Below are 27,086 nucleotides of genomic sequence, written 5' to 3'. Positions count from 1 at the left end.
AGCAGTCCGCTCCTTCCTTCTTCGTTTAGGTCATGGGGTCACGCTGGATTTGAGCTGCTTTCAAGTTATCAGTAAGGTACCACATGGAAAAAAACATCACAATATTACACATATATACATATCACAATACTATTTATTTTATTTCTATTGTTTCAGTCCGATTTATTTATCATCTTCGCCTTGACACAGAAATATAGCTAAATCTAAAGCACGGTACACTGGTCTTCTGGCCACAAAATTGTCTTTAAAGTGTACTTGTTAACAGTTACTATCTTTATTGGTGTTACTGTTTTTGTTTATGATAATCATACTAATATAAAGTTCTATGTATTTTTAACAATTGGCCTTAATTTAAGTGCTGCAGTTCATTATAGTGACCTCTGGAGGGCAGTAAATATTCATGACTTACAGGTCAAACGTCATATAAATAAATAAATAAATAAATAAATAAATAAACGAAAGAAAAAATAACGATGATAATAATAATAATAAGTTGTGTTTCTGTTATTCATTTCTGATTGATCAATCGACTGATGTGTCTTTATTTTGAACATGAAAAAGAAAAATGTCTCTCTCTATACACACAGCAACAAAATATATTTAAATAACGTAGACTTTATATACAAATTCTGCTCTGAAAAGGACTAGAAAGAGGTCCAAACATATTTTATCACACCTAGTTGTGTGTCCCACTAAATATGACTTTATTATACAATCTTTGTCATGCTACCTGCCTTTCTTACTGACATTTACCAACTGTGTATCAACTCAGTGTGATGGTCTGTGAATTCAAATGTTAACTTCAAGCAGTTCTCTATTCCTCGTCTTTATAGATATAGTACTATTTATAACTAATTTAAAATTATTTTAATTATTTCAAATACATTAAATATACAGAGTAAGTTACCTGTCTAATCCAGCCAACTCAATGTCCTCTAAAATGTCTAAATTAAATAAAAATCAATGCAAAATCACCCCAAACAGTTACAAATATGCAGACTTCTGATTTAAAACATACATTTTTAATTTGGAAAATATGAGAAATCAAAATGAGCAGTGTGAAATTTTATAATAATAAACAATTTCCACAATAATGTCAATATGTTTTTGGTCACATCCTGTGGCATGTGATATTACTTTACATCTAATTTAATTTATTAGTCCATTCCAAATGTAATTTACACAATTACATGGTCAGAGCCATCATCAATCCTCTCTAAATAGCTGTTGTCAATAAATGCAATAAGATTAATCTTTTTCATTTTTCTCCTTTTTGTGTATCTATCATGATCCAACTGCAGTATTTAAACTGGTTAACAAGTTAACAAGAACAGGTGAGCAGGATGCTCACACAATACATAGCTGCTGCCGTAAACCTTTTGTTCTCCATGTGTTTTTGCAGGGATTTGTTAGTGATTTACATGCTGTCGATGCACCACCATGTTACAGTTTTACAAGACAAATTGACACGACACGTGAAGCACACGCTCGCTCTACTGAGATTATCCACTCTTTGTAATAATGAGTGATGCATTTAAAATGTTCAGCCCATGTAAATCACATTAACACCCACTGAAAAATGGCAACAATTGCATAAAGCAGTAAAAATACTTTTTCATTTTATTTTTATACCTCACTGTACGTAAATTTAAAGAGGAATATCTAAGTCATAACTGTTTAGTAGGAAGAATACCTCTGCCCAACAACAATACTTTTCGAAATAATTACCATAAACACACATCTGACTTTTTATGCTTATGATTTGGTCTGAAATAAAGCAATCCAAGCCAATTCAAGCTAAAACAAACAAACAAACAAATAAACAAAAAACAACATTTGTTTCCAAATGTGTCCTGGGGAAAATTCATTAATATCATGGAAAAAAAAAGCGTGAGAAAGTGTTTCAAACATTTTGTTTGTGATTTACAAACATAAATCCATCAATCTAATCTGTGCAAAGATCAGTAGTGTTTCTTTCTGGTAAAACTATAACTACACTGAACAAAACTTTAAATACAACACTTTTGTTTTTGCTTCTTTTTTTCACAGGATCTGAGACCTTGATTCTGCACTCAATGGGTGTTTCTCATAAAATTTTTGGTCACAAATTTGTTAAAAATCCATGTTCATAATAACTTCTCTTTTTCCTAGATAATCCATCCACCAAAGTGGATCTTCAGAAAGGTCCTGAAATGGATGTCAGTTCACAGGAAACGGTTCTGGTAGAAATTCGTGTAACCAGCATGCCAATGGCACACTCCCTCAAAACCTGTGACATTTGTGGCGTTGTGTTGTGTGATCCAACTGCACAATTTAGAGAGGCCTCTTATTGTGACCATCCCAATGCACACTTGTGGAGAGAAATATATCTATTGACTCATAAAAAAGCCTAAAATATTTAACTTAAACCTGTAAAAAAATGGGGGCAAAAAAAGTTTTAATTTTTATACTGTGTAATTGCTAAGGATGTGTGTTTGATCAAGCTACAGCATGTTCTTAATTTTTTAGTATGTCAAGAATTTAGTTTGGTTTTGAACCTCTAACCACTAAGCAGATGGTGAATTTCAGAGTTATTTAAATATATATTGAAGTTTGCCTCTCAGAGCTGTTTTCCCTCCTCATATCTTAATGTGAGCTTTCTTACACTTAAGCTTCTCCATCACATGGAAGTGAATTTGCATTGGATTTTGCATTGGTGCCAAACCTTGTAAAAACAGTTTTTGGATGCTGTGCAAATATCCAAAATGAACGCACGCATAGCTCACACAGTGGACATTGATGTTTTGTGGAGTCCAACCTGTCATGATGAACTGCTGCGCCTTTTTACTTCTCCTGGGTGAGTTAATTCATCTCTCATATATTTTCATATAGTTGATAATGTGTGAATCACTACATTAAGATAGTTGAGCCTAAGAGAGTATATAGATAGTATAATCTGCTAAGGATGCACAATCATTTTGTATTGACATCCATACCTTCCTCCAAATTGAAGACCGGTAGGATACATGTATGCAGCAATAAAAAACAGTATTACCATAACCAATAATACAAAATACAATATCAAATCCTGTTATAAAAAGGGGTCTTCATCACTTTTAATAATACATCTTGTCAGTATCATCAGCACCAGTGCAGCCACCAGCAGAGGCTATTTTTACAACAGTCTTGCATATAAATGTCACACATTTTTTCATTTAATCACTTTTTAGATTATGTGAAGACTTTTAAGAATGTATCAACAATAACTGTTCTTTGTCTGTGTGCATTATAGGTTCCCTCTTTGTCCTTGGCCATTGTGTTTTTCCTCCTGGTATGAATGATGTTCACCTGTAACCATCAGATGCAGATTCTGGTTATAGGAAAAATAACAGTCAGTGTTCTTCATTATAAATGACATACAGTTTGTTTCATTGCTCCATGCAGGTTCTTGTGATGGATACAAAAACATTACTGACACATGGCGCAACTTCTTATTTACATCATCCTCCTTTCCTGGATTCTCAAAGAATGATGCACATCTTACTGGGAATTGGTGGCGCTTCACGGGGCTTGGTGGAGACAGAGTCATTACACAGTGCATTGGAGGCCCAGTTGCTGGTGCCTACTACTCCATTCGTGTTTCATTTTCATATCCAACGACTGAATCTGAAACTCCAACAACAGGGACTGCCTTTGGTGATGTCGGAGGGTGCTCTAATTATCATATTTCAATGAGTGTGGCCCTCTGTCCTGGAGGATTCTACATATACAAACCAGCAAATTACCCACGCAGCGATATGGTTTACGCAACCTGTGAGGAATGATCACTCATTGTCACCCTTTGCCTTATAGGCTATTTTAGCGTAGACATGTCCCACTCGATGCTGCTAACCACAGTTAAAGGGAACTATTCCATCTTGTCACCATGAATATTATATGTGTTTGTTTCTTTGTGTGTGTTATCTCGGTTTAGATCATTATGTGTGTAACTCAGACTCGTGTGGCCCACTTGCTGAGTGCTCAAGTAATGGAGGCTGCACCTGTGTCTCTGGGTATGAAATCCCCCCAGATCATCTTCCCACCCCAGATTCATATGGTTGCGTTGGTAAGTACATGTTTCCATTAAAAAAAAACGAACAAGACTTTTGTTGCCTAAACTCAAGTGTTTTACCTTCATAGTTTGTTTATTTTGAAAAGACTGTATGCACTCCTCGAGCAGAAACAGTACATTTCCTGTGGAACTGGAAATTTATTTTGAAAATACACACAAACGGAGTAGGGTACCCAGCGCATCATATTTTGATATCTAGGTCCATGGAGTGCCTCAGCAATTTTTTTTTTCCGTAGGCCAAGTCAGAAGCTAATGTTTCCTGGATCCCTCATCAAAAAGCTTATGGAATTTTTTTCGTTGGGCTTTGGATTATTGCAGAAAATAAGCACTGTGGTTAACAAATGTTTATGATATTGTTATTTTTTATTTATTTTTTTTACAAAAAAATTGTCCCGCAACATAATCTTCACACTTGAACACCACTTTAAGGATTTTTGAAGCCTAAATGCAGTTGCCAGAAATAAAAAGCTATTGCTATTACATATTACATCACACCATGTTCGACACAGCTTGATGTGATGTACTGTAGTCTCATGTAGCCACTTGTTGGTAACCATCATTTTTAAGACACATAAAAGCTTAAAAATTTGCGGGAGCGGTATTTACAGGTTGTAGAACAAAACACAAAAGTATCTTAATCTTGATTTAACCACAGACCTTATTTCAGGCTTCTCACTAAAAACCCTTGAAAATAAACTCACTGACTTTGAGACAAGGGAACTTGAGGTGCGGAAATCCTAATTCATTTTCAGGTTTTAGGTCTCATTACCAGGGTTTTCTATTGACAAAATTTTGCTTGTTTTGCATCAACTATGGTAGTTTTTCTACATGCTTAGTAAATGAGCAAAGTCTCAGCTCCACAACCTCACCACTAGATGGCACTAATCCTACACACTTGACCTTAAACTTCTGTATGAAACATCTCTTTCACAGACATTGATGAGTGCCACAGGACTGCTGGAATTTGTGGACCTGACTCCAAATGTAACAACACCATAGGGGCATACTTCTGCATCTGTCTGGATGGATTCAATGCAACAGATCCAGCATTACCACCTGGAGGCTCCAACCAATGCACAGGTATCATTTGAAGAAATCTCAGGCTGTAATGCCATTGGTTTGTGCTGGATGATGTGAAAGTTGAGATTCCAGTTGATTTTTTTCCCCCTCATAGATATCAATGAGTGTATTGACAACATCTGTGGGAATGATGGGAGCTGTCACAACAACCCAGGGAGTTTTGTGTGTGAATGCAATGACGGGTACCAAATTATACTTGAAGAAACCCCTCATTGCCAAGGTCTGTTTACAGTATTGATACACATGACTGTATTGTGTTCTCTGTTACGACTACCACCAGATGCAATTCTAAATCTCACATAATCAGAAAGTTTCCCAAATGTTAATACAGGCCCACTGAAAAACATTTATAAGCAACCCTTTTGTAAACTGAGTGTTCATTTCACTACCATAAGCCTATCCAGTGCTGTTTCTACTATTTTGACAGTATATCCAGCTGCTTTTTTTTTCAAGATATGGAAGCAAAAACAAAAGTGTTGCATTGGAACTTTAGTTAGACTATAGTTAGTTAGTGAGACTTTAGTTCAGACTGTGTTTACTGTGTTAACTGTTCATTTCTCAGATATTGATGAGTGTTTCAACTCCACCATCTGTGGCCCTGACTCTATTTGCACCAACACACCTGGCGCTTACACCTGTGAATGTCAAGTGGGGTTTGCACCAACTCAACCAGACAAGGATCCAAGCGAAGAAAACACCTGTATTGGTATTGTAATTGATTTTCATAATTTAAGATGTTTTTCAGCATAGGAGCAAACAAAAAACTGCAACTCATTTGCAACATTTCAAGGTTCTAACACAAATACACAAAGTTGCCTGATCATTGTTTCATATATGTATCATATATTTGGCAGATGTTGATGAGTGTGAAAAAGATGCTACTGTTTGTGGTCCTAATGCCAACTGCACCAACTCAATTGGATCTTACGTCTGCACATGCTTCCCTGGTTATCGGCTGAACAACCCAGACATGATAGCAAGCAATGCTAACCCATGCACAGGTTCGTGCATGTGTTCTCTGTCTATAAGTGTGACTACCATTTGTTTTTCAATTATGTGTTTAACTGTGTGTGTTCTCTATCTACAGATATCGATGAGTGCATCGAGACACCTGGTATATGTGGTAAAAAAACTCTGTGCACTAACGCACCGGGGACCTTCTATTGTTCTTGTCCTGATGGATTTTACCCCTCAACTGGAATTTTGTGGGAAATGGGAGTGTCATTTTGTCAAAGTGAGCTTTGGATGCAATAAGTAATAGTATATACAGCACACTGCCATATCCCAATGTGCTCAATGACTGTTTTCTTCTCTCCAACACTGACTCAACAGGTCTTCAGGACATTTTAGATGAGATAAAACCCCCAGAGGTAAATACCATCAGCAAAGAGGGACTGCCAATTAACAAACAAAAGTGTCATAGGTTTAGGAGTCTAATTCTGGTTTTGTTACTTCATATTGTAAACAGATACAAGTTACCCACTTGGGAAGTGGGAAGTTCAGCCTGACAAATTGCCTGTGCCTCTGTAAAATCTGTTAGTAGGGTTGTGTCGTCACCATAGAGATTGTAACCATGATTTCAAATTTGGTGTACAGCTAGCCGGTTCCACACACAGAATGTGAAAATGTAAATGTAGCTCATGTTGCACAAATGTTACTCATCATTTGCCTAAAAGTCAAAGTTTAAATATTACACCCTTCAAACTGCATGCTAGCAAACAATTTTTAAAAGATGAGGTTATGTTTATGTATTTGTTGCAGGGACAGACAAAAGAAAGAGCTTTTCTTGGTAACATGGACCAACAACTGAAAGACAATGACAATGACAACGTACCAATACCGGTGAGTAGAAAACACAGTGGTGGCCCTCTTCAAAAAAGCTTTAAAAATACATAATAGAGAGCCCAAATTCCAAACTAGAGGCTTAAAAATGGCACAAACCAATGGGCAATGTCAATGTCATGGTAGCTATGTCTATTATATTTATACATCCATGGAGATACGCGGTAATCGCAGTGTGTTTTGGATCTCACATTCTAGAGATACAAACCGCCATTTACTTGCAACACAAACAGACACAATGAAAGCAGCATGATGCTTCAAATGTATTAAAAAGCGAGTTGATTGCATCAGCTTTGCCAAACCTCTCTGGCAGACCAACTACTGCTTAGTTATGGAAAACACATCACTAACTGTGCACCTCTGTAATTGTTCTTGGGAATATCACCACAGACATCAAGTTTGCAGTGCTGCAAATGCAAGGCCGTTCATCAGTGAACCAAAGGCTTAGTCATCGTTGTGTTACCTCATATGGCGATAATGACTTAACAGACATTTATTAAATGAAAATTTTGGACTTTATTATTGATGCATGTTATGTGTGGAGCCTGTACCTTTGTTAACATAATTCTGCCCTTCTCTTTATTTCTTGTCATTTCTCTTCAGACTGCGAAAATGGGCTTTTCAGCAGCTATGGTACTTGTTATTCCATAAATCCCCTGTGTTGCTGTAACTGTGCAATCTTTTTAGGGTGTTTTAATGTTACTCTTTATTTGCATCTTTAGGCAGGCCTGTAATGGAAATATTCTAATTCTCACAGGAAGTGTCGGGTGTTGGACCGCGTGTCAAGTCCAGCAAAGTGGGTAGCGAAGGAGACGGGGAGACCGGCAGTGTAATCTTGGGCATCTCAGACCGTCTAGTGTCTGCAATTGTGCAGCCAAGTCAGAACCAAACCAAGACAACTGTGAAGAGTCCGACAGTAGGTAAGAAATGTTCATCTTAATAATACTGTAGACTTTTACTGTATGTTACAGTGTGGATGTAAAATAAAGAAGCTGTAATGCTAAACTGTGTGGTAGATTTAAGTTTTGAAACTGTCGGGCCTGGAAGCGACGATGCAGAGAACTCTCCTCTCTCAGCCAACGGAAACACTATGGAGATTAACCTACGCAGTTTGGCCCAAAATAACAATGGTGAGAAAAAGCTTATAATAAAATAGATGATGGAAATTACCAAAATATATATTTTTTAAAAGAATCTTCCTATGTAATTTTGCATGCATTTTTCATGTACCTTCCCTTTTCATGTCACCTCCCTCTACCTTTATTTTGTCAAATATATGTTATTTATTTATTGTTTGCTTAGGGCAGATAAACCCTTTGAAACCGCAGAAAACTGACTTGATTCATTGCAAAAACATGGAAAGAAGGCAAGAGGCAGCTTAACAAGAAATGACCCAAACATTTGCAAGAAATTGCAAAAAGTAATAAGAATATTACCTGAAATCAGCCAAAATGGAAAAAAACAACAAATTTATATAATAATAATAATAATAATAATAATAATAATAATAATAATAATAATTAATAATAATTAATACAGTTTTCTATTATTTTTTCCTCAGTTTATTATTGTCTCTGGAGCTGATTTTCATCCGTTTTCTTGTCAACGTTTACTTTTTTTCCATGTTTGTTCCTGTTTTTGGAGGAAATCAAGCTAATTTGCTAATGTTTCAAAGGTTTTAATGCTTGTGAAAGCCATGTGAATGCTGTACAAGTAAAATGATATTGACCCAGGTTTTTAAAGGGTTAATCTGAAAGCCAATTTTCAAAAAGTCGAGAAATTGATGAAAATCTGATTCACAAATTAAAAACAGCACTGTGGAAATTGAAAGGCATTAATAATAACCTCGCTAAAACCAATGCAGGTAGGGTATTTTAATGTACTGATCACCTGCACTTTGCTGACATTTTCAGGTTCTGCTGCGGCAGCCTTCATGATATTGAATGGGATGGACAGTCTGCTCAGTCATCAATACTTTGAAACAGAAAACCAGACAGAGACATTATCAGATGTCATCACTGCAATCTTACCCTTCATGAACCACACCAACCTCACTGAACCAGTCAACTTTACTATCAACCATAAGAAGGTGCTGCCTGGTTATTCTGTCCATCTACTGTAAAAGATAACATACAGATTGTTACCTTTTTAACATATCTAAACAATCTTAGTTTCTCTGGTTTCATCAGTCAGTACCTGAATCTGGTTTGGTGACCTGTGTGTACTGGGAAGACAAAACAGAGGAGGCAGGAACAGGAGAAGGAAGTGAAACACCAGGAGAAAAGAAGAGGATCATGCGTTGGTCAGTGGAGGGCTGCTGGGTTGCACACACCAATGAAAACTACACAGTGTGCAGCTGCTCCCATCTCTCCACGTTTGCCCTCATCATGCAGATTGGGGAGGTATTATGTGTGAATGTGCATTTGTTAATACAAGTTCCCTCACACATGGTCAGGTTGGTCACAGTGTGTGTTTACCTGTTCTTTGCCTGTTCTCAGCCTCCACCAGAGGATCCTTTCCTAGAGTGGCTAAACCGAATGTGTGTGATTATCGGACTATTCTTCTTTGCCTTGGCCATCTTCACCTTCCTCCTGTGTAGCTGGAACCCCAAGATCAATAACACAGCCCGTCTTCACCTCTGCCTCAGCCTCTTCTTCTCCCATCTGCTGCTGCTGTGGAACGACAAATATGTTGAACAAGAGGTACAGAAGGCTTATGACTAAGATGAAGTTGTTTTTGTTTTTGCTTTATACTGAACTAGATTTCTCAAAATGTGACCTCACAGAACCATTCTTTGCTGAGTCTGTTTCCACATGCATTTTTAAGCATGCAATCACCACTGAAATTTGCATAAACCTAGCCTGCCACTCGGGATGCTCCTACCTGAATACATGCAGACCCCAAAGTATATAAAGCAGCAACAATGCTGTCTATCCATTTTCTTCACAGCAAAAAGTGATTTAGCCCAATGAGCCAGGGAATGTGGTGTGCAGGATTTCTTTCACTTGCCTTTCAAACACTGCAAGGTTATGCTATGACTCTACCCAGACTGGTTGCACACTACCTGGATCAGCTATGGCCCTCTAATTCTGCACTGCAGTGGCCTCAGATCAGGCGGGCTGCAGCAACTAACCAGTCTGAATCAGTGTATCAGTGTCAAATCAGTGTCAAAAAAAATGAAATCTTACAGCTATTTTAGACTTTCCTAATGTTATCAAACTGGATGGTTTAAATGTAATTAGTAAAATTAGTCATTTCACAGGGGTTTTGATACTAACAAAAAAATATTTAGTATTTACAGATATCTCTTTCCCGAAGTAAATAAAAGTGGGAAAAAGTCTTTATGGGCCAGTGGGCATCACGTGATGGACCCGGAGGGTGTAATTCCACTTTTGGCAACTTTCTAAAATTTGAATCAGAGCCTGGTGCACTTCCTGGGGGCTTAATAGAGTCTGTTAGAGGGCTCTGCCTGTACTAATAGAACTAGGGTTACAATATAACCTTTGATGCTTCTTCTGTCTCCTCAGCTGGCCTGTACTGTCATGGCGGGGCTTCTTCACTTCTTAGTTATAGCAGGCTTTGTGTGGATGTTGCTGGAGGCGCTACAGCTCCACCTGTTGGTCCGGAGGCTCTCTAAGGTTCAGGTCATCCAGAGAGATGGCCTCCCCAGGCCTCTTCTCTACCTGATTGGTTACGGTGCTCCATTTGTGATTGTGGGTATTTCTGCCCTGGTATATTCTGATGGATATGGTGCTACTGAGGCAGAGGTGTGAGTAAGGCAAACAGTTATACAGTCATTCATAGTCTCCTGTATGTCTGATGTGCATCTAAGTTGAAAGGATTGCCTGTTTGTTTCTGTTGCAGGTGCTGGCTTTCTAGGAAGCGCAATTTCAATTGGGCTTTAACAGGCCCTGTGATTGTTATCCTTGGTGTGAGTATATTGCATATTACCAATTGCATCCTATATATTTTCACAAAAATTCAATCAGCTGAGCCTCTTATTTAAGTTGTCTGGACTATATTTTTAGCTTAAGCAAAACCTAGCTAACATGCATTAACTTTTGTCAAATTGCTGTTATTGGATGTGTTTAAAGTTATACTAAATGCGTCTCTTGAATCAATGCGCTGCTGGATTTACAGTGAAGACGAATTGTGACACAATCCAAACAGTAATTCACCCCTGTTATATAGGATGTGAATGATTTGTCTCTCAAAGCATTGTGGGATGGCAGGCAACCATAGATGCAAAAAAAAGAGAGGACCTGAAAAGTGTTAACATAATGCAAATGATGTGGAAGTTCCTTGGACGCTGCACAGTAATTTTGCCAAAAATCTGACAATAACAAAGTGATGCAGTGGTTAGCCAGGAAGTGTAGTCTTTACCAGCTGCAGATAAATGTCTGTTTTTCTTTCTTTCTTGGCAGTATGCTTCACTATCTCAGCTCAGCCTCTGTGTCTTTTTCTCTAATTCAGCTGAATTGGCTATTGTTCTGTGCTACTCTCTGGAGTCTGAGACCCACGCTCGCCAACATGAAAAGTGATGTCTCTCAATCTAAAGACACCAGGTATGAGTGTTCAAGATTGTCTTTGCATAGAAATGAAAATATCATGAAAGAAAGTTGAAAGCAACCATAATGTACATACAGTATAACAATGTATTAATCTATGTAATGTCCATTTGTATTTCATAGTCTTATGCAGATACACGAAGTGTTTAAGAAAGCTGGGCTCGATGACCATTTCAAGTTAAAGACTTAAAGCTTACATCGCGTCACGTTGCCCTTTCCTCGACTAAAAATTGTGCTTTAACCCACTGCAAAGTAACTAACGTAGAGCAATTAACTTTCAATACCAGCAGGCAGCGGTGGTATGATATTACCACACTCTATCAAACAATAATACAAACTGTTACAAAATGTTTTTGCTCAAGAGCTCAGTGGCTTAAAAATAAGGGCGACTGATGTACTTCCCAACACTGACTGATGATCAACCATCAGCTTGGTGTGTCAGGACCCTTATTCATTCTTAAGATAAAAACTCATTAAATTCTCATTGTTTACAGGTTGATTTTGTTCAAGATTGTGGCCCAGTTTGTCATACTGGGCTGTACCTGGATTCTGGGTCTGTACCAGACAAATCTTTTCTTCCAGGTCCTCTTTATACTTCTTAACTCCCAGCAGGGCACCTTCCTCTTCATCGTCCACTGTCTGCTCAACAAGGAGGTACACTCTTTGTGCAGATGACTCTCTCTGATATATTTTCAATTCAGACAGCACTACTACTCACAATGGCAGCAATAATTCTTAACTCTAAATGAGCTGTCTTTGTATTTTCTAGGTTAGAGACGAGTATGTGAAATGGCTGACTTGTGCTTTTAATAAGCACAAAGAAGAAGGATCTGTGGTAAGTTTCAGTAACGAGTCAACAGTGCTTAATACAGGAACTGGTTTGAAAATTGTAAAATGTTTGTTTTTATTTTGGTATACCTCTTTTCCTTTTTGCTGTGGCTTTGTGGCCTTTATATGGCTCCCAAGACTACAAAGATAAAAAATAGTATGCTGAACAGACAAAACAACATCCTGGGTTAATCCAAGGTGTGCCTGCATATGAGATTTTCTGTTGAACTCAAGGCACTATTCAAAAATACTAGCATTTCACTGATCTGAAGTTTTCTTTCAATTGTCTTGCTTGATTTAAGGGTTTGTTTAATGTCATTTGTTTGCTATTTTAATGATTTATAAGAAGGATATGAAAAATGTATTTCACAGAAAGATGCACCATCAGTCTCTGAAGACTTGGACAAAGCTGAAGAGAAGACAGGCTAATGGTGATGGAATGACTATGACAAAAGAAAGATGGAAGGCAGAGAGGAGAAATGCAAACCATATCCACTTTAAACCATTAGTCATTACATAAATATCTAATTTTTGCCATTGTTGTGGTGGGGAAATGTCATGTCATTAAATGTATATACATATGTATATGTGTGTGTGTTTACTTCTTTTGTTTTACAGCTTAACACTCAGGTGCCAGACAATATGTGTGCTTAATGTGATTATGTTTAGGTGCAAAAACCACTTGGTCATGGTTAGGAAAAGATAATGTTTTTAAAACAGCTAGTTTTAATGTCATAATAGCGGCTTAAAATGTGGAAAAATTAGCTAAAACACTCCATCTTGGTCTCACAGTCACAGCTGGAAATATTGCAATGTATACTGCAAAAAGAACATTCAATTTTGTGCCTCGATCGTTGCTGAAAATGCAGCAATGTCTCCCTAAAAAACAAGCAGTTAGTCTCAAACATGGGTCTGCAGGTTGGCATGCATCTTAATCAGATGTCACAACATTCACCATCTGCTCCACCTTCTGACAACAATATCAGCCCATATACATGTAATCAGAGCGACGTCCTTTCATAAACATTGACATGATAGGTATGTGAAGTGCAAATTCATTTATCAGTGATTTGCAGAAAATATAGGCCAGATGTGTTGACATCGAGAAACGTGCATGATTATGTATGCAGGCAGTGAGCTTCTGAGACTCTAATACAGCAGCAAGAAAAAAAATCTGTGTCAGCCACTCACTGTTGCAGTGCACAGATGCATATCTGTGACAGGGCTAACAGCTGCTTTTGTAGTATTTCACTAAATAGCTCCAACTGAATGTTCATTTTATTTAATATTTTACACTGCCAATAACTTTGGAGGAAAGCTGTTGTTTTAATTCTGCCTCTCACCAGCTTTGTGTTCATTGAACCATACCATGATGTGGTTAGTAGCACAAAGTTTCAAGACAGAGCTTAATTACAAGTTTAAACTCTGGGTCTGAATCAGACCCCTAGCTGTTAAGATTCTTGCATGACATCATGACAGCTACATAGTACATTTATATATATGCTTGCATTTACTTTGATCCATGATAACCTCTCTTGCCTCTAAGTTTTCTCAGTTGTTTACTTTTGACAACCCCTATTCTTTTTCCATACAGGACAGGGCATATATATTCTTAAATATAGATATATACAATAGATATAAACTACATATATAATTTTTTTAAGAAGACTATATGACATATATATATATATATATACATATATATATATATATAAACAAAACACCAAAACATGCTAACTAAACATAAACTGAATAAATAAATCTCTAAACTGGAATTCGAATACCCCCCATAATACTGTGGGCACTTGGTACATTCTGATAGGCAACTTCCTGTATTTGAGAGCCATGACTTCCTTATAATACATCCATGTTCAGTGCAGGCTTTGCCCCCAGCCTGACAACAGCAGCAGCACTTTCTGCACTGGTAACTCAAAGTAATAGACATTAAAAAAAGTTTTTATTCTTGAGTAATAAGTTAGCATAGTGACAGCTTGGAAGGAGACAGGAGAGGCAGGGGGATGAAACAAACATAAAGTTGTGCACTAAAAATAGAAACTAATGTTCTACAACAATGCTAAGTAAGCTATGAGTGACTTAAATCAGCTGTAACATTAGGCTACAGATGCCAGTGCCTGCAAAATCCTGCTAGCTTCACTGCTAACATCAAATCAAATGAAGTGGAGAAGCTAGTGCTATGCTAGCTCTTGCTGTGACAGTGTTAACAGAGCTAACCAGTTAGCAGCAACACTGCCAATGCTTTGCCACTCAGGTGGCTTACACCTATCTCATGTTTGTGTTTGTTTGTGGTGTATTATGTTAAAGGGGAACAACATGTACTGAAATCCTGTCATGGATTTCTCTGTTCCAGTGGATTTCTCCGTTGCAAAGGACAGGACTAAATTATAACTACTGCAGATGAAAGATGTGAGAAAGGTAAGACAAAGTTTCCTTGGCTTATAAGTGTTAAGTGTTAACATAAAATGGATTGTGAAAGTGATGGTATGCTTATCTGTATTGCAAATGTTTGAATTCTGTGCCCAATTCAAATAGCCATTGGCAGCTTCTGTTTACCATGTTGATGCTGCCACCTGGTGGTTTCCCTGCACGCCCTGCCAACACGTGGGTGAGCAGGTTGTAGTATATTTTCCATCATGTAATATAGCCTCTTAAATATCTTTTTTTTTTTTTTTTTAAATGGACATTGTTCCTCTTTAATCTGCTGTTGCCTTCAATTGAATGTTGCTCTGACCTGCTGTAAAACCTGTGGAGAGGCAGGTAAATTTATGTCTTAATATGTTGTTGGTGTTAATTTTGTGTATGTGCTCAGCCGCTGATGGTGTTAACTGTGTGTATGTGTCAGTAAGTCAGTGTTCCTGACTTGCTCAAAGGGGGGATTTAAAGTGTCTGATTGGCAGCTGTTGTCTGTTTTTTGTTTTGGTGAAAACCAAGTGATTGGTTTGTTTTAAAGCCTCAGGTGCAACAAAATCTCTACATGAACAACCCAATCACCAGAAAAAAAAAAGTACATTTCTGCAAACCAGGATACAGTGGATATACTGAAACTTTACATTTCAGTTCCAGTTTTGGGGGTATAATCTGGTAGGAAAAGCAATGATGTGTTGTTAAATACAACCGGTTTTCATGCCACTATCAGTGCTGGAAAATTACAGATGGTTTGCTTAAGAACACCCACATTTGGGACCTGAAAAACTAATGGAAATACTGCAATGACTTGCTCAAACATAACTGGTTTTGTTGTTTGTTAGTCTTGAACAGTGGTCTGCAGCTTGACAGGTATCTCGCCATCCACCATCCCTGTGAAAAAAGTTTCTTAAAAAGTTTCTTTCTGTCACTTAAGAAATATGTATGTATCAAAGTCAAAGTGCTGATATGTGTGTAATAGTACCAAAAGTTGCTGCACTGATGCATATTGACATTAATCACCAATCCATTGGATTGTCACTGTGGATACGGGTTACTATAAGGGTTTTCATTCCTGTTGTCCACAATATGGGAGCTAGAAGATGTTAAAGGCTGTTGTAAACTTTAACATTGTGGAGAGGATATACTGTGTGTCTGCCAAATGAAAAAGAAAAACATTGCGAACTGCTTCAAAAAGCTGTCTTAGTGAATGCATCCCATGACTGGCCATGAATTAAGGCCAGAAGGCCAATGCTCAAACTCTTAAGTAAGAACAAACAACACAGTACAACTTTGACAAAGCTGAGCTTGAACAGACACACCTACCAGTATCTGCGTGCAATACGGATGTGACACAATCAACACAATGAAACAACACAGCATTTAAATATCGGTTCATAAAACCTACCACAGTTGCAGTGCTGGTACACATCTGAAATAGAGGTGTTCAGTGACAGCATCTTTCTCCTCCCCTCATTTAGATTTGCATTTGTTTTCTTTGCATGTGCACTCGAAGGAAAAACAATTTTTGTGTGCTGTGCAAATTTTTACGTTTGATAGTCAGATGTCATCAGCAGAATTGACATTTGATCTTTCAGGATGAACTGCTGGGCCTCTTCTCTTCTCCTGGGTGAGTGATTTTGTGTTTTCATACAAATATGTGAGTAATTTCAAACGTATCAACAGAATGTAATTTATAGGACCAGTCCCAGGAAATTAATGTATCAATTTTAGTAATCAATTATTAATCTAGTGCAAAAACTGTAAAAAATGTAAAATTTTGCAGTAGAAAAAACATTATTCAGAGGTACCTTTGATCTAAGTTTTGTTTTATATCTAAAGATACTAGTCATTAGAGTGGGTAAATATTATCTTCTATCTTCTATCTGATCAAGCTTTAATATTAATTTGAAAGTTACACTGTTGAAACTGGTACCCTACAAATAAAGTTTTCATGACTTTTGATGTATCTTTTAAAATAATTTGATATCCTTGTCAAAACCTTTTAGAATTAAGTAGATACCTAGTTAATGATTTAAGAGGATGAGGACTGTAACCTTGTAGAAAAATAAATGCCTATATTAGAAATGCAATTGTTTTCAGGGCATTGATTCTAACTTTTTCTCGTTTTAGGTCTACTCATCATCCCTGTAACTTTGGATTTTACTTCGGGTATGAATGATGTTTGAGACAAAACAAAAAGCTTTCATCTATAAATAAAACAACCATAAAGTTGTCATTATTGCCTTCTTGCAGGTTCTTGTGATGGATACACCAACATAACTGAACCATGGCGCAACCAAGACTTTAAATCACTTCCCTCCCTGGTTTTCCTAAAGATGATGCCAAGCTTCTTAACAAATAGTGACGCTTCACTGGAATTGGTGGAGACAGAATTATTACAGATTGTGTATCAAACCAACGTGGTGGGACACATTATACTGTTTATATTTTGTCACTGCTGGAGGTCAGAGGTCAATGCTCAAGCTCTTCAATACAAAATAACTAATCTCTACTGTCATATGTTTAACAGACACACAGATTAAATGTACAACAGTTTCAAGGATGTGGTACACACTTAACTTTTCTTTTACTCTGTAATTGAAGAGGCCTTCAAAAGCACATCAGGAAATTTGCATATTTGTTTGCATTTGCCTCAAACCTTTTGAAAACACCTGAGTGTTGTGCAAATTTAACCATATAGATTCGAGTCAGTCAGGACATCTTTGGCATGTCACGATGAACCACTGTGCCTCGGCACTTTTTCTGGGTAAGTGAATTGCTGTTTTATTAAATATGTATGAGGATTTCCACACTTATTAATAGAGATGGCATATTTGACTAGTCTCTATGAGTTCATTTATAATCAATTTAAATGCTGATGAATGTTTAGTAATGGTTTGGGCAGAACATGATTTCTTTTAAAATGCATTTTCGAGACATAAAGGAAAGACCAATAAGTCCACACAAATAATGGTTGTTATTATGATTCATGCATTTTAATTTAACTTTGTACAGGAATTATTAGATGTGCTATTTCTAACTGGGTTAAATATTTTTGAAAGAATATAATTTGTTGTTGCTATTTTGAAATGAACTTCTCGTTTTTTTTTTAATGTACATAAATAATACAAAATCCTTAATCCTCAAGGCACTGGCAACTTCTTAAATCTCTATTGCTTTTCTCTTTGTCAGGTTTACTTGTCATCCGTGTCATATGTGATTTTCCTTCTGGTATGGATGATGCTGACTCACACACTTACAGACACCAAAAATGGCAATAACAACAATCACAATCAAATCGTTTTATGGCCAATATTTCCTTGTTCCTTGCAGGTTCTTGTGATGGATACACCAACATAACTGAACCATGGCGCAACAAAGACTTTAAATCGACTTCTTTCACTGGCTTTCCTAAAGATGATGCGAAACTCGTTAACAAATGGTGGCGCTTCACAGGCATTGGTGGAGACAGAATTGTTACAAAGTGCATAGCAAACAATCTTGGTGGCACACAGTATATGATTTATGTACCATTTACACATCCAACTACTGAGTCTGTGACTCCTACAACAGGGACTGTATATGCTTATGTTTCTCACTGTAATGGTGCAAGTACTTCAATGAGTGTGGCTCTGTGTCCTGGAGGATTCTACGTTTATAAACCATCAGGACACCCATATAGTTCTTCGGGTTACTTGACCTGTAAGTTGCTGCAGTCCTATATGTTTTGTAATTGATTCCACATATAAATGAACAATAGAATACATGTACATTTCCCCTAAATAACAGGTTGAATACTTTGAGTTTGACTGAATAGAAAGTAAGGGTTTGAAGTGACACAGATCTGAAATTTCAATTTTTAGATGAGTTACATATGAATTGCGATGCATAACTTGTCAGAGGTTTACATATGAGCAGTGTATGAAAACAGCCTGGATTGTGTCAGTCTCATATCAGAATTGCACAACCTGGGTGCATTTGCTGCAGTCATTTCCTTTAACTGTACTAAAAGAACTGGCAAATTACACTTCCAGTATCTGGCCCTTACCAAAGTCTCTTTGGTTGCTGAACAGTTGTTAAACACCAAGGGGAGAATTGTACAACCCTTTTTTTAAAAATTACTTATGATATATAATCATATCTGTTTAGATCATTATGAATGTAACCCAAACTCCTGTGGACCACTTGCTGAGTGCTCAAGTGAGGGAGGCTGCACCTGTGTTTCTGGGTATGAAATCCCCCCACCACACCTACCAACTCCAGATTCATATGGTTGCGTTGGTAAGTCCATTTTTGGCTTGTACAGTGTATCTAGTAATAATGTTAATCTCTACAAGCCTTTAATGCTATATAACTACATATGCAGCAAGTACATCAAGAGGCCTCGTGTGCTCTTAAAATATGCAATTAGTTTAAAGTGTTCAGTCTTTAAAATCCTGTCTCTAATCCATCTTCTCAGACATTGATGAGTGCCAGAGGACAGCAGGAATTTGTGGTCCTGACAGCATTTGTAACAACACCGCTGGATCACACTTTTGTACCTGTCTCAGTGGATTCAATGCAACAGATCCAGCATTAGCACCTGGAAGCTCCAACAAATGCATAGGTACCCTTTTAAAAAAGTCTGTCTCTCCCTCTTTGCGGTTACATTCATGCAGGTTGTGAAATGTGCTCACAGGTTGAAAGGAGTCTGTTGTCAATTGCTCCTCCACAGATATTGATGAGTGTGTTGACAATGTCTGTGGGGATGATGGAACTTGTCACAACAACCCAGGAAGTTATGTGTGTGAATGCCATGATGGCTACGAACTTGAACCTAAAGCATCTCCTGTTTGCCAAGGTCTGTACTATACTATACTATGCTATACTATACTTATATAACATGCAGTGAGCTCAAGATTTGAAAATGTAGTTCATTTTAATAATAGTAATAAATAGCAATAATCCTCAATGAGCCATTTGGTAGTCAAAAAACACCATGGGAAAATAAACTGCACCTAATTGTCAAAGCCACTCATATTACAATTCTAGCAAAAGCCTTGCAATGTATAGTGAACTACATGCTCAAATCTTGAGACAACTACAGGCATTGACAGTATGCCAATGTCCAAAACTGCATATGGAGTATTGGATTTGAATAAAATACTGACTTGATTTTAGCAGTTTTTAAACAGTGTTTGAATATTGTAATCATTAAAATAAGAGATTCATATTTAGCCTGTAATGTGGTCAGAAAAGCCAATGAGGGGGCAAGCTATGGAAAGAGGTTGGATTTTGAGTATTCATTTATGTATTCAACAGTGAGAATTTGACAGTATATATTGCACAGGCAAAAGTAATTTGCACTATACCCCCTTAGCCCAGTCTTAATCTACAATGATACACTCAAGAGCCAATTCTCAGTTTTGTGAGAACACTGTCACTTACAGTAACTGTCCATTCCTCAGATATCGATGAGTGTTTCAACTCAACTGTCTGTGGTCCTGATTCTGTTTGCACCAACACGCCTGGAGCTCATACCTGTGAATGCCAACTGGGGTTCAAAGCAACTGAACCAGCTGAAGAACCCAGTAATATCAACATCTGTATTGGTATGTATAGACAACACAATAGCAAACCTGATAGTTTAAACGTGTCTGTATGATGACTGTTAGTCATTTTGAGGACATTTACATTTACAACAGTTTATGTTGGAGTATGCAGTAAAGGTAAGACATAATAGGTAAGAGATCAATAATTTCAACAGGTTATATCAAGAGCTTGATATCCAGAGTGGAAGTATGGGCATAATATGAAATTGGTATCAGATATTCTTGCGCGATTATCGTTTGTGTTTAGCTTCTTGCCTGTATAGTGTATTTTTTAATATATGTATTTTTACAGATATTGATGAATGTGCCAAAGATCCTATCGTTTGTGGGCCAAATTCCAACTGCACAAATTCAATCGGTTCTTATATCTGCACTTGCCTCCTGGGTTATCGGCTGAACAAGCCAGACGTGATGGCCAGCAATGCTAACCCATGCACAGGTGTGTGCTCTTGCTCAGTATCTTTGAATGTACACAGTGCTTCTGCTGTTTGGACATATATGGATCAAATGACCTGGAAAAACAGACAGCCCCGTGTGTGTTGTCTCTCCTCAACAGATATCGATGAGTGCAGTGAGACACCTGGTATATGTGGTAAGCAAACTGAGTGCACTAATGAACCAGGGACCTTCTATTGTTCTTGTCCTGATGGATTCTACCCTTCAACTGGACTCTTGTGGGAAATGGGAGTTTCATTTTGTCAAAGTGAGTAAAGCAAAGTTAAAAGTTAAAAGATAATTCAGATTCATGAAAATGCAAAGGTGTTCATGTACAATATTTTCTAAATCACTAACAGGTCTTCCAGATATTCTCGATGCAATTGAACCTCCGGAGGTAAGCCCAGATGGCATTTTTCCATTTAAAGGTTGAGAATTTATAAACAAAGAATGTACATAATAATGTGCAAACAAATGTATAATGATAGAAGGAAACCTAGATGCCAGTGCTGACCCAGGTTTGTAATTATGTTGAATTTTGCAGTTACCAAGCCTGTTCCATTATAAAAGACACAATGACAAATGACAAAGACACGAATGATGATACATAAAAAAAAAGATACTTGTTTGTATTATGTATTGCATTACATTTCTACCAGTATATCCCCCTACATCCTACACACTGGATAAATACCATAATCCATAAATACTGGATTCAGAATGTTATGTATGGTAAAGTATAGAAGTACATTAAGATCTGAAGTATCAAAGGTAAAAGCACTCATTATGCAGAATGGCTCTTTTAACAGTATTTTGACAAGACCTCTTTATGTTTTTATGTATTAATTTATTCTGTTTTTATCACACAAATACATATGAGTACCTAACTGCAGTACTTGACATTTTACCACTAAGTATAGTAAACAAATACTAAACATATGCTTTTATTCCAGGGCCAGACAAAAGAAAGAGCTTTCCTTGGCAATATGCATAGCCAACTTGACAATAACACAGGTGTCTCTATACCAGATAAGGTATGTAGAAAACATTCTAGTTTTACTTTCGAAGAAGGAAAACATAGTAACCACATGCAAATCTAAAGAGGTGATGTGCTGAGGAGACTGCAGGTCCATCCTAATGCCTTTCCCTCTGTTCTTGCTATCTTTTCAGACAGTGGCGAATGGCCTGTCCGCATGCATGGTAATTCACATCTAAAATTAGAGTTTTAATGTATTTTATGTTTGTATTTTTGTTTGCATTTTATTCATTTATAGAATTAAATTCTTGCAGGAAGTATCAGGTGTTGGACCACGTGCCAGGTCAAGCAGGGTGAGTAGTGAAGGAGATGGGGAGACCGGCGGTGTAATCCTGGACATCTCGGACCGTTTAGTTGCTGCAATGGTGCCACGAACTGAGAATGAAACCAGAAAATCAATGCAGACTCCAGCTGTGGGTAAGAGAAGTTCCCCTCAGTTTAGATGGTCACATTTGAATTCTTATTGCATCTCAAAAATACCTGCTGTTATTTTTATCCATGTGCCAGATTTAAGCCTACAAGTCATTGGTCCATGGAGTCATGATGATGACAGTGCCCCCCTTTCTGCCAAAGGACAGACCATGGAGATTAACTTGCAGGCTCTTGCCAAAGACAACAATGGTGAGACAGTAGATTAGAAAATCCATGATGATGATAACATCTACAGATGTTTATTTTAATTTTTTAAATTTCTTGTATCATGTGGACACTCCCAGTTTCCGCAGCAGCTGCCTTTATGGTACTGAATGGAATGGATAGTCTTCTCAGTCCTGCATACTTTAAAACAGAGAACAAGACAGAGATGTACTCAGATGTTTTTACTGCGATCTTACCATCCATAAATGCCACCAACCTCACTGAGCCCGTCAACTTTACCATCAACCATAAGAAGGTGCAGCATCATCCAAAATCCTGCACCTTTTTCTCCAGACAAAAAAATAAAAAACTTCTAATGCAAACTTTGTTTGTCTTGGTTTCTCAGAAAGTACCCGAATCTGGAATAGTGACTTGTGTGTACTGGGAAGACAAAAGCAAGAATGAAGAAGAGGAACAAGAGGATGATAGAGAAAAAGAGGAGGAGGCAATGCATTGGTCGGTAGAGGGCTGTTGGGTTGCATACTCCGATGAAAACTACACAGTGTGCAGCTGCTCCCACCTTTCTACCTTTGCCCTCATCATGCAGATTGGGGAGGTATATCAGATTTCTAAGTACATGGTAAATGTGTTTTTCTAAAGGTAGAAACACAGTAGAGGACTTTAACATTCCTGACTGGTTTTGAAGAATTTCGTTTTTCAGATTTGCATATACTCAAATCTCACATGATTTGACACATGGGGCTATGGTATGGGAAGGCCTTCAATATTGTACTTTGACATCTGTCAGCCTTCAAATCATATAATGAGTACCATGGTGAAGACAAAGTTAGTGTGCATGTCTTCTGCCTTCTCAGCCTCCACCAGAGGATCCTTTCCTAGAGTGGCTAAACCGAATGTGTGTGATTGTCGGACTATTCTTCTTTGCCTTGGCCATCTTCACCTTCCTCCTGTGTAGCTGGAACCCCAAGATCAACAACACAGCCCGTCTTCACCTCTGCCTCAGCCTCTTCTTCTCCCATCTGCTGCTGCTGTGGAATGACAAATATGTTGAACAAGAGGTACAGTAAGACTAAGATGCAGACTTGCAATCAAAAATACTCAGCAGGCCCTCACACAAGTCATAAATGTGACTAAAGGTGAGCAAACAATTCTCACCTGTGGTTGTATTCACTTGTGCATGGAACTTGGGGTTTGAATGGAAAAAGGAGGCATTTTAATGTTTTTAAAATACTACTTTTGTCTCCTCAGCTGGCCTGTACTGTCATGGCGGGGCTTCTTCACTTCTTAGTTATAGCAGGTTTTGTGTGGATGTTGCTGGAGGCGCTACAGCTCCACCTGTTGGTCCGGAGGCTCTCTAAGGTTCAGGTCATCCAGAGAGATGGCCTCCCCAGGCCTCTTCTCTACCTGATTGGTTACGGTGCTCCATTTGTGATTGTGGGTATTTCTGCCCTGGTATATTCTGATGGATATGGTGCTACTGAGGCAGAGGTGTGAGTAAGACAAACAGTAATTAACTCATTGATAATCTCCTGTATGTCTGATGTGCATCTAGGTTGAAAGCATTGTTTGATTCTATTGCAGGTGCTGGCTCTCGAGGAAGCGCAATTTCAACTGGGCTTTAACAGGCCCTGTGATTGTTATCCTTGCAGTAAGTATATTGCACATTAGCTATTGCATCCTATCTATTTCAACAAAATTTCAATCCACTCAGTTTGATGTGTTCTCTTACTTTAACTTGTCTGAAACAGTTGTAGCTAACTGAAAAACAACATGCACTTTGACTGTGGCCTGATATCAGACAGAATTGTTAACTCTTTACACCGGGTTCACATCTACAATTTGACTTTGACTCAGTCTAACTGATTTCCATGGGGAATTGGGATTTGATTTTCCTTAACTAATCAAAAGAGATGTATCTGCCTGAACCTTGTGAACTTTTATCATTTAAAAGCATTCATCAGAGAGGGCTTGGCTTTATTACTTTTTGCAATGTCTTTATCAGACCTCCATTTATTCATTTAATTACAAATGTATCTTTCTTTACTTGTAGAAGTGGAGGTATGTCTTAAAATCATTTTTTGCAGCACAGCCTTTGTCTCTTTCTCCTTCAGCTGAATTGGCTATTGTTCTGTGCTACTCTCTGGAGTCTCAGACCCACCCTGGCCAACATGAAAAGTGATGTTTCTCAATCCAAAGACACCAGGTACAGATGTTCAAGATTTTTTTTATGTAGATATCCAAAATCTGATTATTTCTGAAAATTCTGGAAGTTAAAATGAATTCTCATTGTTTACAGGTTAATTGTGTTCAAGATTGTGGCCCAGTTTGTCATACTGGGCTGTACCTGGATTCTGGGACTGTACCAGACAAACCTTTTCTTTCAGGTTCTATTCATTTTCCTCAACTCACAACAGGGCACCTTCCTCTTCATCGTGCACTGCCTGCTCAATAAGGAGGTAATCTTGAGCTAAATCAGTTCTAATATTGCCATCCCACAACATGTAACATAATACGAAAACTATAAAGAGAATATGAATAAAACATGATGTCGCATTTGTTAAACATATACCAATGTTAAACCTCTAATCTTTGATACTATGGATATTTTATGTTGTGTTATGTGGATGATGTATTGCTTTTGTGTAATGGTTTGGTTTGTAGTCTTTGTATATTTTCATATATTTTGCATTTTATTGTTGATTTCTATGCCCCAGGTGCGAGAGGAGTACATAAGGTGGCTGACATGCTCTTGTGGAAAGGACAGATCTGTGGTAAGTCCCTGGAAACACACAGTCCAGTCTCACTTTCAACATGTCAGATGTGACACACCAAGGCACCTTAAGCATCATTATGAGACGCGGTGGGCAGTCTGATTTAATAACAAAATGGTGCAGTATGCTAGTATGGCTACCACATCAAGCATGTTATGCTAGTGACATATGTTGCGTGACATTTATGATTATTGTCATGTGACATTATGTTACATCAGTAACAAACCAAATAATAATGTTTTTTACCTAAACCTAACGCCTGTGCTTGTGTTGCCTAAACATAAAAATGAAGTAAACCAATGTTGGAAGTTTATTTTGAAAACAGACTGTATGCATTTAACGAGTGTACCCTTTTCCTGCATTAACAGAAAATGTATTCTGAAAAGGCTCTACAGGTAACAAGCTTTAAATGACACACCATCCCAGCGTGTCGCAAACTGATGCTGGAGGGGAACCTAGAGCATCACAATTTGACATGCAGGGCCACTGACCAAGCGTTGGTATTTGATGAGTTTGAAAAAAAATAAATTATTACTGAAAACTTAGAAAGACAAGGCATAGCCCCAAGTGATCCTACATTATTTGGTGTTTTGTGTGTGAAAAATGCAACCAATCCCCTTGGAAAATGACAGGCGCAATTTTTAAGTATTTAATATTTTGACTGTATATCAATGTCAACAAAACTAATGCTGATTATAATAATTTATTTCAACAGAATGCAGATGCACCTTCGGTCTCTGAGGATTTGGACAAGCCTGAGAGACAGACAGATGAGGGGAAAAAAGGATAAATCCTGATAAGGTAAAAAGGGAAAACAGACAGACCAGAGACAAAATCATCTACATGAAGTTATGATTTATGTTTTTATAAACTGTAATTTAATGAATGACATATTTCAACATGAATGTCTACATCATCATATTTTATGGTTTTAGCTGACTGTTTTCATTGTCCAAGGACAGAAAGTTAAATGTTTCTACAACTGCTCTAGTCAGGCTCATTAAGGTGCGAAAATTTGTATTTATGTTGTGTAATATTAATATACTTAATACATTTGAGTTGTAGCTCATTTACCTAAAGCTGCTTGTTTTTCTAATTTCTACATTTATCCCAGTAATTTTACAGTAAATTATTGTAACAGAGAAATTTGGCACACATTAAGTCTTAAACAACAGACAATACAGCATAAAAGTAGTTCTTTTACCCCTCTATATATAATAAAAGAGGGCCCCATTATTAGAAGTCCTCGGTGTTATACAACACCAGGGAGACTTGTTGAAAGTGTCACCAACTCTCCACCTAATTCATTTGCTTGAGTGTGGGAGGTTCCACCATGTTACTGCCCACACCCTCGGTCAGACATAGCCTAAAAAAAACAAACTTTCTACAAAGTAAAAACATTCATGTCTCAGTTGTTGCTTTCTCTTTCCATTTGTATTGTATTTGAATGAGAGCTGGGACACTTCGAGGTGTGTCAAACTTTACAAGACAAATTCAAGGGACTAGCAAAGCCAAGCATATTCTCATTCATTTACATTGTGTGAATTTACATTGTAATTACCTCACACATTGATGCTCCGTTCACATGAAATTGGGCAGATGGTAGATGGCAGTGGGCCACTGGAGGGTTTTTCTTGTTTTTCTTGCTGTTTAAAGCATACCCACCTATAAGCCAAAAATCCATTGGAATATATAGGACAGCACGCCCACTTCCCCCTACGCAACCTAGTAACGCATCAACCTCATCAACCACCAATACACCATTGGTAGACAGCAAACCAGATATAATTTTAGCCGTTGAGAGAAGGATGGTAAAATTAGGTG

The 27,086-nt window shown here is 37.6% G+C and overlaps 1 protein-coding gene and 1 long non-coding RNA gene across 3 annotated transcripts; both read left to right on the top strand.

Moving 5' to 3' along the window:
- The first annotated feature begins 2,604 nt into the window (after positions 1-2,604).
- LOC121956287 lies at positions 2,605-26,076 on the top strand. The gene is made up of 45 exons (XM_042504427.1): positions 2,605-2,836; positions 3,272-3,310; positions 3,424-3,792; positions 3,953-4,084; positions 5,024-5,170; positions 5,265-5,390; positions 5,733-5,876; positions 6,025-6,171; positions 6,258-6,404; positions 6,503-6,540; positions 6,932-7,012; positions 7,616-7,645; positions 7,770-7,932; positions 8,029-8,142; positions 8,926-9,101; positions 9,202-9,414; positions 9,511-9,714; positions 10,540-10,781; positions 10,877-10,943; positions 11,486-11,577; positions 12,075-12,234; positions 12,350-12,415; positions 12,781-12,832; positions 18,025-18,063; positions 18,166-18,534; positions 18,982-19,113; positions 19,292-19,438; positions 19,547-19,672; positions 20,280-20,423; positions 20,716-20,862; positions 20,980-21,126; positions 21,218-21,255; positions 21,812-21,892; positions 22,029-22,058; positions 22,149-22,311; positions 22,402-22,515; positions 22,611-22,786; positions 22,877-23,086; positions 23,346-23,549; positions 23,740-23,981; positions 24,073-24,139; positions 24,603-24,694; positions 24,788-24,947; positions 25,206-25,262; positions 25,978-26,076. The coding sequence occupies exons 1-45, from the start codon at positions 2,779-2,781 to the stop codon at positions 26,050-26,052; spliced, it is 5,967 nt and encodes a 1,988-aa protein (XP_042360361.1). The 5' UTR covers positions 2,605-2,778; the 3' UTR covers positions 26,053-26,076.
- On the top strand, positions 14,307-17,153 carry LOC121956954. 2 transcript variants are annotated; one of them, XR_006106729.1, is made up of 5 exons: positions 14,307-14,332; positions 14,777-14,841; positions 16,428-16,459; positions 16,963-17,001; positions 17,086-17,153. It is a non-coding gene; the product is annotated as an uncharacterized LOC121956954 (long non-coding RNA). The 2 variants fall into 2 exon arrangements; XR_006106728.1 differs by having other exon boundaries at positions 14,311-14,342.
- Positions 26,077-27,086: the final 1,010 nt, after the last annotated feature.

This window comes from Plectropomus leopardus, chromosome 17 (assembly GCF_008729295.1).
Source record: "Plectropomus leopardus isolate mb chromosome 17, YSFRI_Pleo_2.0, whole genome shotgun sequence".
NCBI classification, from domain to species: Eukaryota; Metazoa; Chordata; class Actinopteri; order Perciformes; family Serranidae; genus Plectropomus; species Plectropomus leopardus.
This window is presented reverse-complemented; position numbering and strand designations above follow the sequence as displayed.